The 10,688-nt window shown below is 36.3% G+C and overlaps 2 protein-coding genes across 4 annotated transcripts; both read left to right on the top strand.

Moving 5' to 3' along the window:
- Positions 1 to 256: 256 nt before the first annotated feature.
- Positions 257 to 5,044, top strand: LOC145129739 (uncharacterized). Of its 3 annotated transcripts, XM_079064521.1 has the most exons (8): positions 257 to 433; positions 3,598 to 3,677; positions 3,751 to 3,834; positions 3,957 to 4,037; positions 4,231 to 4,337; positions 4,403 to 4,489; positions 4,774 to 4,827; positions 4,914 to 5,044. In XM_079064521.1, exons 1-8 carry the CDS (start codon positions 358 to 360, stop codon positions 4,927 to 4,929), a joined length of 585 nt encoding a protein of 194 aa, XP_078920647.1. In that variant the 5' UTR covers positions 257 to 357; the 3' UTR covers positions 4,930 to 5,044. The 3 variants fall into 3 exon arrangements, with proteins under 3 accessions (XP_078920647.1, XP_078920646.1, XP_078920648.1); XM_079064520.1 differs by lacking the exon at positions 4,914 to 5,044 and having other exon boundaries at positions 4,774 to 4,912; XM_079064522.1 differs by lacking the exons at positions 3,957 to 4,037; positions 4,914 to 5,044 and having other exon boundaries at positions 4,774 to 4,912.
- Positions 5,005 to 6,552, top strand: LOC145129740 (uncharacterized). The gene is made up of 6 exons (XM_079064523.1): positions 5,005 to 5,054; positions 5,189 to 5,259; positions 5,334 to 5,403; positions 5,751 to 5,803; positions 5,892 to 6,059; positions 6,293 to 6,552. The coding sequence occupies exons 1-6, from the start codon at positions 5,051 to 5,053 to the stop codon at positions 6,332 to 6,334; spliced, it is 408 nt and encodes a 135-aa protein (XP_078920649.1). The 5' UTR covers positions 5,005 to 5,050; the 3' UTR covers positions 6,335 to 6,552.
- The last annotated feature ends 4,136 nt before the right edge of the window (positions 6,553 to 10,688 follow it).

Below are 10,688 nucleotides of genomic sequence, written 5' to 3'. Positions count from 1 at the left end.
TTATTTAATAACAAACTAATAATATAAAAAATGAAAAAAATTTAATGATAAAGGGCAATATAGTCTTTTTTAGCTCTATGAGGGATGAAAAACACAATAAAATCAATACTTAGGGACCGCCCAAGTGCAAAAGAAAACATAGGAATCAAACGTGAAATTTTTGCAAACAATAGGGACCATTTCAGTAATTTGTTCTCTCTATTCACACTCTATTAGGTACAAATACAACCACCACATATTCGAGGTGTTCCATCACTCTCACCTACTCCCATATCGCAATTACTCTACTATAAATATAAACACAACATATTATCTCAACGTGTTCATGTCACCATTGCTCGTCGAAATTTTGAGAAGATGGAGCCCGTCGAATCAGCAGCCAACCTCCGTTCACAATACCTTGAAGTTCTTCTTAGTCGCGGTTGTCGTCCAAGTAAGCTTCTTTCATAGATTTGGTCAATTTTGATGTTGATTTGTTGCGAATATTTGGGCTCATATCGTGCTCTCCTCTACTCTCATACGATGCAATATACAAAAATAAGGAGTTGTTCTAGGATAGACATTGCAGCTAGATTGCCAGTAATAGTATAAGATTTCTTTTTTGCTAAAATAGTGGCTATGGAGATCCGAGCTTAATTCTGTGCGTTTTATGTATCTAGATATGTTTATGAATATCGACAATTTCCTCAATCTAGTAAACAAAAAAACTAAGACGGTGTAAATTTGTATATGAGTTTTGTTTCTTCAGTTCAAACTTTATTTGGCTGGGCCGCCACTTGGTTTCAAAATATTTTTTTCGTCATAATTCTAATTAATAGGTATATAATATTATAAGTTTCTCTATTTAAGTTACAAAAAGTTGTTTAAACTAGAAGATTACTTCATCTGACATCCATACCTTGATCGAAATATCTACAAAAAGTTGTTTCGAGGTGTAATATCATCAAATGCAGGTTCAGTTACATCCTCTTCTATACAAAAAAAAAAAAAAGAATTAAAAATGTTTACTTTAATACAATTTCAAAAAAGAACACATCAAAACAAAGTATGTACCTTGAAATAGCGCTACTGGTACAAACCAGCCATAAACCTTCAATAACCTGACACCAGCCTACCTTGTTCATATCGAGCCGGACAGGAGAGACCCTCAGTGGGGAGTGAAAACACCAATGCAGCAGAGAACGACCAAACAAACCCACCTCCTATTTGTATTTGAGTCAGGCTGGAAAGAATGCCCGCCAAGTCCTAAGACATACAAGGTCCATGGAGGGTGCCGCGCGTCCGCCTGCGGTGCGGTAAGGGGAAGGCATAGTCCCATGCGTCCGTTTGTGGATCGCACTTTCATAGCAATATGTGCATCCTTCTGGTCCTCTCTTCCTGGGGATTCATCACTGGCTAGGGCACGAGGAAGGTTAAGGAGCTAGGTGCTTCAAAGACGGCGAAGCGCCTCTAATCTAAAGGCCAAAGAGTGCTCTTTGCGCTACTACGCATCCTTACTCATAGTATAGTGCAAGTTAGGTTTGGGTATAGCAGGACTTGAACCTGCGACCGTGGTTACGTCCAGTATGTCCCCCCTGAAAGGGATGTAGCGCAGCTTGGTAGCGCCTTTTTTTTGGGTACTGATTCTAAGAAAGCAGCAACACCTTACTATCATCGACAACAGCACATACTGAACATAAGACCTATGTAAGGGAGTCCCAAGTCATGCGAACACTCGCTGTAATCATGCCCTACACTCAAGATTTTTATTTATAGAAGAATAAACGAAAAATATAATTTAATTTTTGTTACAAACAAAGGTTCTTGCATAAATACAAGAAATAAACATTACAGTTTGTAAAATTGGAGATTTTTTGATAAAAAGCATATGATGGTTTATTTGCATTTACACTTTAATCATTTTGTTACAGTATTCAGGGATGAACTTTAACCATTTTTTACGGTCCATTATCTAATTCTTATGCTTAATGATCTTGGTACTTCCACATTAGGGTAGGAATCAATAATCAAGTTTTTTGATGCAATCATCTCTTGTTTTGGTTTTACACCAATTTTGAGTTAATGTGTGGATGGATTTTGTAGAACATATGTTTAATAGGCCAAAGTTGAACAATATGTTTACCAAAAACAAAAGGTATGTATGAAATTTTCACCTTTATTAGAAAGGAAGATGCAATCATGAAGAACAACAAACTATTAATCTCCATTGATCGATGTTCGTTAGAGATATCAAAAATCAAATCCCCATCATGAATCACCATAGAATCGGCTATTCGATGAAGTACCACCATTAATGATATTGTCGTAGCCCAACCCAACAACAATGGGGTTCACCTTGCTACTCCAAAAGCTGCAACCAGGCCCAAAAGAACAATCAAAATACCCATCCATTTTAGGGATTAAAGGAGCAACTCTTGAAAGTTGACTGAGTCTATGACCCCACTGCACCTCCACTGTCACAAACTCATCCAACCCACCGCTACTACAACCCCAACCCAAACCAAACCCGGAATTACCCTTCACCCGTTTATCTCCCGATGCATTACAAAAACACCGATCTGAATTCTTATTAATATCCGACAATGATGATTCCAATGGTATTAGTGACACCCAATGGAGGGAGTGGTGCCGCACTCCCTCATGAAACCGTAATGACACGTAGGCGCCACCTCACCCATTACCACAAAAGTGTGGTTTCATACCACACCCAAGGAGTGGTGCCACACTTGGGTATTTTTTTATTTATTTATTTTAGTAAATAAAAGGGACCAATCAGAGGGAGGTAAGAAAAAGGAACCAATCATGTTGTTTGAAGGAGTGCTCCCTTGGAATGCCGCACTGCACCCTCTACCGCACCCATGGGGTGGTGTTTGTGCTTATGTGGCAAGGGGAGTGCGGCCTCAGTCGCGCCCACTCCCTCTAGCCTTACAAACTCAGACCAGATGCTTACTGGCAGTGTCATACAACCTAGCCAATGTCCATTCTCTTCACCAGTGCTTCTCGTTTGAAAAAAAGATGGTACATGGGGTTTTTGTGTGGACTTTCGTGCCATCAACGCGGTTACTCTTCATTTGGTCTTGGTATTCTTCGACGATATCCTCATATACAGCCCATCACTTGAACTTCATTATGAGCACCTTCAAGAAGAGGACAGCAGTGAGGACAATCTCTACAAACTTTTGAGCTAAGATAGTGGCGATGGGATAGACATTGCTGCTAGACAGCTAGTCGTAGTAGATTTCTTTTGAGCTAAGATAGTGGCTATGGAGATCCGAGTTAACTTTTGTGCATGCGTTTTATGTATCTAAATTTGTTTATGAATATCAACAGTTTCCTCAATCTAGTAAGAAACATAACTGGCTTACCAGATTAAGTCATGACCCCATTAGGTAAAAAAACAACACCAAACTTTGTTCTTTATCTCTCATTGTCTTGTTATGAGAGGAATTAAGTTTAACTTTTATCATCAATAACTACTGTTATCACTCTTATCCAACCACGATTATGTTTATCAATAATTTCATTGAAATATGAGTTCATCTCTTTATTTGTCAAAATCTGGATTCATATTATATTTCTGCTAATTTTTGTTTTCAGTTCCACTTCTGACACTACCTGCAAAGCCCGTGGAGCATCCCTTATTTCAGACAAATCCTACTGAATTGGTGGACTTTAAGGTGGATATTACTTGACATATACTTTACCTTTCTGTTAATCTTTGTTAGAAGTTATCTTATTTAACACTATCAGGCAATGAGATCCTACCGGAAACCAATGAGCCGGTCTACCTCCGAGGAACTGCTAAATGAAGAAAACTTTTACTTAACCACTGAGGTAACTTAGACCATGTTTCTTTTGTCTCATTGGATGTTGACCGGATAAAGTTTAATATGAATATATGATGCTTTAGCTTTCTGTTAATCTTTGTTAGAAGTTATCTTATTTACCACTATCAGGCAATGAAATCCTACCGGAAACCAATGATGTCTACCTCCGAGGAACTGCTAAATGAAGAACACTTTTACTTAACCACTGAGGTAACTTAGACCATGTTTCTTTTTTCTCATTGGATGTTGACCGGATAAAGTTTAATATGAATATATGATGCTTAAAAGATATCTAAGAAAATAACTACATACTTTGGAATATGGAAAACAAGATCAAATTTGTAATATCAATATATGATGCATAAAGTTTAATATGTGAAACTTATTATTTTATTAAAATTAGGAATCAGAGCAAGGGCTACTGCCTGTCCTCATTTTGAGCATGAAAGAAAGCACACAATCGAAAAGACCAGCTGTTGTTTTTCTACATCCTTCAAATGCAAACAAAGGGTAGACTGGTCATTTCTTCATTTGACAAAAGACTTTGATCTAACGAGTTCTTCCTTTCAATTCAGGATTATGCTTCACGTGGATATATTGCAATTGCCATTGATTCTCGTTACCATGGAGAACGTGCCAAAACCCCCACCGCCTATCAAGATGTGAGCACCGAAACTTTTCTTTAATTTTATTTGGTTTATGCCAAAAAAGAATAGGGCTAAATGCAAGAAAATAAGAAATAACAACATACTTTCATATATTTATTTATTATAGCATCCTACATTGAAGAAAATCTATCCAATTATAGCAATGTGATTCATATAGAAACCAATTTTTCGTTGCTGTAGTTGAGTAGATTTTTGACACTACAATGGATAATATACTAATCATCTTTCATTATCTCAAAGCATAAATATAACTTCAATTTCATATATTCTGGATCCAGGCTCTTGTTTCATCATGGAAAAATGGTGATACAATGCCATTTATATATGACACGGTTATACTTCTTCACTCTTGAATTTTTCAAATGACATTCATTATATACTTTTAATGCCCAAATGTTTAACATTTATTATGTTTTAGGTGTGGGACCTTATAAAGTTGGCAGATTATCTAACCACCCAAAGACCTGATATAGACCATTCCAAGATAGGAATCACTGGGAATTCGCTTGGAGTTTGAATTTTAATATTTTATTAAACACATCATCTAGAAATAACATGAGTGTGTGTGTGTGTATATATATATATATATATATATATATATATATATATATATATATATATATATATATATATTCTTTTGTTATGAGTTATTATGCCTTTAATTCCATAACTCATTTATGATATGTGATGCAGGAATGAGTGCATGGTTTGCTGCTTTTGCTGACACACGTTATTCAGTTGCTGTCCCCGTAAATGCTGTTCAGGTATTGTTTATTTTTGACTTAATGGGCTTAATTTAACACTTAATCTAACCTACTAACTTAATATGAATGTGTAGAGCTTTCGGTGGGCCATAGATAATGATCAATGGGAAGCTCAAGTTGACAGTATGAAGCCTGTGTTTGAAGGTAATTATGACACTTCTTTACAAAAGAAATATAAAATCTCTACTTTTTATATGTTATTATTTCTATGTTTAATAAAACATGTAAGTTAAGTTATATATCGGTGTTTAACGACTTTGAACTGTAAATTTGTACAAATTTCTCTCATTTATTTCCTCAAATATATTTATAAAAATTGTTTAAAAGTTCTCTTAAAATATGTGTGTGTGTGTGTCTATATATATATATATATATATATATATATATTTGTTTTAAAAATCTTACAGCTATAGCTAGCACATGCACTCTTTCTAAATTATAATTTCTTTTGCATGATTTTGTGATGGTGCATTTATATTCTTTTTCTTCAGTAGCAAGGATTGATTTAGGGAAGGAAGCCATTGACAAAGAGGTTGTGGAAAAGGTATGTTCCATAAAGATTGCTAAATGTGTTGCTGACGTGGCATTCTGCTGGCGTCTAACTGTTGTTGTTGTGCTACTATTTTGACCAGGTTTTGAACAGAATAGCTCCTGGTTTAGCATCTGAGTTTGACTCACCTTATACGGTGCCACTCATTGCACCACGCCCTTTGTTGATTATAAATGGTGAAATGAACGAAGGTATTGTTGTTACCATATTAAAAACACAAAAAGCCTTCGAAGATGCCCAATGTTTCAAGGTGTTGACTTTTGACTCTTGACTTTTCACCAATGTTTCTTGCTTTTTCTAAATGAACAAATTGCATGGAATAGCTACGTACTTTCTCCCAGAGATTATTAGTATGTTACTATTATGGGTAATAAATTGAGTAGATTGTCTACATTGGTAAAAAAAAGTAAAGGATAATGTTATATGATGTAATATTGTGTTGTATATGAGGTAATAATGGGATTTCCTGTTAATGAAATTTAGGTGATAATCGAACCAGGAATTGGACATGAAGTGACATCATGAATGCTTAAAGAAGTGAGTGATTGGCTTGACAAGTTTCTAAAACCATTGAAATTTCTCATGCATAGCTATGTACCTTATGATCTACTGAATATTGTTGTATGTTGAAAAAGTATATGTATATCACGTAAATAAAGCTTTGGCATTGTTGTTTGTACTAAACACAAGAAAAAGCCCTCCAATAAATGAAAGTTATTATAAATTCGATTATGCATTTTTAATTTTTTTTTTATTATAAATGTGAGGGCGAAATTTAACTATGTGTCGCAAGATTTGTGTTGTGAATTTGAAAGACATAGTTGTTGGTTGTTCTGTCTCTGAAGTGGCAAGCATTTTAGAAACAATATTCCTATAACTATGATTAATCATTTAGAAGCAATATCATTATAAGTGTCATTTATCTCTGAAGGGGCTATCTGATACTTGTTGACCGAGTCAGATTTGACAGAGTTAGGGTCTGACTAAGTTAAACGCATCTGTCGCTAACTGAAACAATGTTGTTTGATTATGCATCTGACTATGCTAATTTCTGAAAATGACCGTTTACCCTTCTGTTATGACTAATACACATGTCAGTGAAACATCATCCATGGATTTTTCGGTAAATAAATTAATTGTTTTTAAATTATTATTAATATTATTATTATTGTAAAATTATATAAACTCAAAATTATAAATATTTTATAATATTCAGGTTTCATTCATGTTCTATGATCGTGTTCCTGTTCATGAACATCCTTCAACCACTACCATCGTTCGCTATTGAGCACCATGGATGAACAAGAAGAAAAATTAAAAGTGAAATCGACCGATTAGAGATTTTATTTAATCGCAAATCTCAGATTTGCAAGTTTGATGCCATAGGTCCATAGTTAATAAATGAGTTGTGATATTACGAGCATTATTGAACCAGAATCTGCACATGAACACAAACTTCTTGCTGATGACCAAGAGATCTTCAATCTAGGAAAATATGATGAAACTGTTCTTCTCTTTGAGGATTCCCTTTCACCATCAGAACCTTCACATAAACATCGTCACAAGCATGAGCATGAAAAACACCGTCACAAGGATGAGCATGGAGAAGTACCAACATAGAGAAGCATAAAGAAGTACCAACATGGATCAGATTTCATACATACATAAGATTTCTACCAACATGGAGAAGAACATGGAAATTCTTCAGATTTCTACCCCACTTGGAGAAAAAAAAAACAAAGAAATTCATATATAATCTTATTTCACATATACATACATAATCTGATTTCACAAACAAAGAAATTCATCTGATTTTGTTCAGGCATTTTATCAAATAGTTAACGTGCATACCAAACCATTACACTTTGATGCTTCAAACTTGTACATAAAATCATATACAGCTCCAAAGTAGATGATATGAAGACGAGGACAACATCTAAGATAATACATGGCAGAAAAATCGAAAAAATAAATATATACCTGGAAAAAAATAAAATAAAAAAGGAGGAAAAAGATGGGGTTTTTCTTACTGCTGGAAGGAGGCCGGAGCTTAGGTTAGGCGACCAAGGCGTTGGTCGGAGGTGAGAGGAACCAACATAGATGTCGGAGGTGGTACGAGTTGTGGAAGAAATTGCGACTGGCACAAGGAGAGAAAGAAATCACGTAAGGCTAGGAGAACGAGAGGGCAAATCTAGGAAATATTATCTCAGCCAGCGTTTTTTTCATCTACTGTTTTAAATCGTCACTAATCTTTTTTTAGGCATTCTAAATCCCTAAACTAACAAATAACCTGTTACCAATGAAGCCCAACCTAGCTGGGGAAGAGGTGTAGGGTTTATACCCATTGAGGGGCAGAGGTGGGGAGTTTGACTCCTATTCGTGGCCACTCGTTCGGAATTTTCCTTGGAATTCCCAAAAAAAGGCTGAGGGTTTGCCTTGTAAAGGAGCTCGAGACCCGAGTCTTTGCTCTAAAAGACAAAAGGGGCTTCCGCTTGGATATTTGCTGTTTTGAAAAAAAAAAAACAAATAATCTATTAAAGCAACACGCAACCAAGATTTGGTTTCTTCTTCATGCCCTCTTCTTCTTCTTCATGATTCATTTTCCTCACCACTTAAAAATTCAAAAATTCATAAGGCACACGTCGTGAGTCTTGCATGTTCATCCCGTAGACTTGCCATTTACGTCCCTAGCTTCGGAAGGTGGCCATGTGACTCCTCACGTCGTGAAAAACTCCTTGTTCACGTCGTGAGTTTGGATCTTATCCCCTCGCAGCCTCGTCACACCTTCTAGATCCGAAATGTGGCGGTTTGAGTCCTCACGTCGTGAGTTTTTATGCTCACGTCGTGAGTTCAGTTAAATTAGGGTTTCTGACAACGATATCTTCGGAAGGCCATAACTTTTGCATACGAACTCCTTTTTTGACGTTCTTTATATCCACACGTAGGTATTTACGAGTACTACAATTCTCTATTTTAAATTCCTCTTATTATAGAGATTTATAGTGTTCGGTTTATCATAACTTCTTCATGCGAAGTCAGATTCAAATATTCTCTATATTTTTGGAATCGTATGGACGTATACTTTGAGTTGTACCATAAAGAAGGTTCATATTTGTATTAGAATTTATCATGAACTACATAACAATCTTACCACATTACTAGGTTAACATAATCACATTACATGATTGGCATAATCACATGTGATTGTCTATTGACCTATTTTGACTAGTGTTACATTCTCCCCCCGTTAGAATAATTTCGTCCCGAAATTTATCATATGGATGGGGTTTCGTAAAAGAGTTGGGGGTATTTTTCTTTCATCTGATCTTTACGTTCCCAAGTAAATTCAGGTCCTCGCAAAGAGTTCCATCGAACTTTCACTATAGGAATATGACTTTGCTTTAATCGTTTGACTTCTCGATCCATAATCTCAACAGGTTCTTCTACAAAGTTGAGTTTCGTATTGACTTGTATCTCTTCGAGAGGTATAACAAGAGTGTCATCGGAAAGACATCTTTTGAAATTTGATACGTGAAAAACATCATGCACATTACTTAGTTCTTGAGCCAACTTGAGTTGGTATGCGACGGAACCAATTCTTGCCAGAATTTCAAAAGGTCCTATATATCGTGGGTTTAGTGTGCCTCGTTTCCCGAATCGAATTACACCTTTCCAAGGAGAGACCTTCAACATTACTTTATCTCGAACTTGGAATTCTAAAGGCTTACGTCTTACGTCAGCATAGCTCTTTTGACGATCACGTGCAGCCTTTAATCGATCCTTAATTTGCACGATCTTTTCAGTTGTCTCGTGGATTATTTCTGGTCCAGTACTTAAGGTATCGCCTGTATGTTCTATGGCCATCTGCGTATCTCCAACTTCTGCCCAACACACTGGGGAACGACATTTTCGTCCATAAAGAGCCTCAAACGGTGCAGCCTTGATGCTGGTGTGATGACTATTGTTGTAGGAAAACTCAATTAACGGTAAATGAGTATCCCACGCATTTCTAAAGTCTATTACACAGGCTCGGAGCATATCTTCTAAAGTCTGAATGGTTCTCTCACTCTGACCATCAGTCTGTGGATGGTAAGCTGTACTCATGTGTAGACGTGTTCCTAAGGATTTTTGTAGAGATTGCCAAAATCGTGAAGTGAATCTACTATCACGGTCAGAAATAATAGAATTTGGAACTCCATGCAATCTGACAATTTCCTTAAGATAAACTCTAGTCAGCTTCTCCATCTTGTCGTTCTCCTTAATTGGTAAGAAATGGGCGGACTTAGTCAACCTATCGATTATCACCCAAATAGTGTCGGACCCACTAGGAGTTTTAGGTAACTTAGTGATGAAGTCCATTGATATATGCTCCCATTTCCATTCAGGTATTTCCGGTTGTTGAAGTAAACCTGAAGGCTTTTGATGTTCTGCCTTTACTCTCGAACAAGTCAAACATTTGCTCACATAAGTAGCAATTTCTGCCTTCATGTTTGGCCACCAACAATGTACTTTTAAATCTAAGTACATTTTGTCAGGACCTGGATGCATAGAATATCTAGACTTGTGGGCTTCTTCTAAGACCAAGTCCCTGAATTCACCGAACCTAGGCGTCGTAACTCGGTTCATAAAGTATTGTATTTCGTCATCTTTTCGTATAAATTGCTTTTCCATTCCTCGCAAAGCTTCGTTCTTGATGTTTTCTTCTTTTAGAGCCTCAAGCTGAGCTTCTCTAATTTGTGCGGTAAAGTTAGAATGGATAGTTATAGTTAATGCTCGTACCCGTCGGGGTTTAATATATTCTTTCCGGCTCAAGGCATCTGCTACCACATTTCCATTTCCGGGATGATAACGAATCTCACATTCGTAATCATTCAACAAT

Source organism: Lactuca virosa, chromosome 8 (genome assembly GCF_052849685.1).
Source record: "Lactuca virosa cultivar CGN04683 chromosome 8, Lactuca_virosa_CGN04683_v6, whole genome shotgun sequence".
Taxonomy (NCBI): Eukaryota; Viridiplantae; Streptophyta; class Magnoliopsida; order Asterales; family Asteraceae; genus Lactuca; species Lactuca virosa.
Note: the sequence above shows the minus strand (reverse complement) of the source record. Positions and strands in the feature narration are given on the sequence as shown.

Coding starts and splice junctions, on each gene's coding strand:
- LOC145129740 (XM_079064523.1), top strand. Junction 5,404..5,750: donor TATGAAGCCTGTGTTTGAAG/GTAATTATGACA, acceptor CTTTTTCTTCAG/TAGCAAGGATTGATTTAGGG. Junction 5,804..5,891: donor ACAAAGAGGTTGTGGAAAAG/GTATGTTCCATA, acceptor TATTTTGACCAG/GTTTTGAACAGAATAGCTCC.
- LOC145129739 (XM_079064520.1), top strand. CDS start 358: ATGGAGCCCGTCGAATCAGCAGCCAACCTCCGTTCACAATACCTTGAA. Junction 434..3,597: donor TAGTCGCGGTTGTCGTCCAA/GTAAGCTTCTTT, acceptor TTTTGTTTTCAG/TTCCACTTCTGACACTACCT. Junction 4,338..4,402: donor CCTTCAAATGCAAACAAAGG/GTAGACTGGTCA, acceptor CTTTCAATTCAG/GATTATGCTTCACGTGGATA.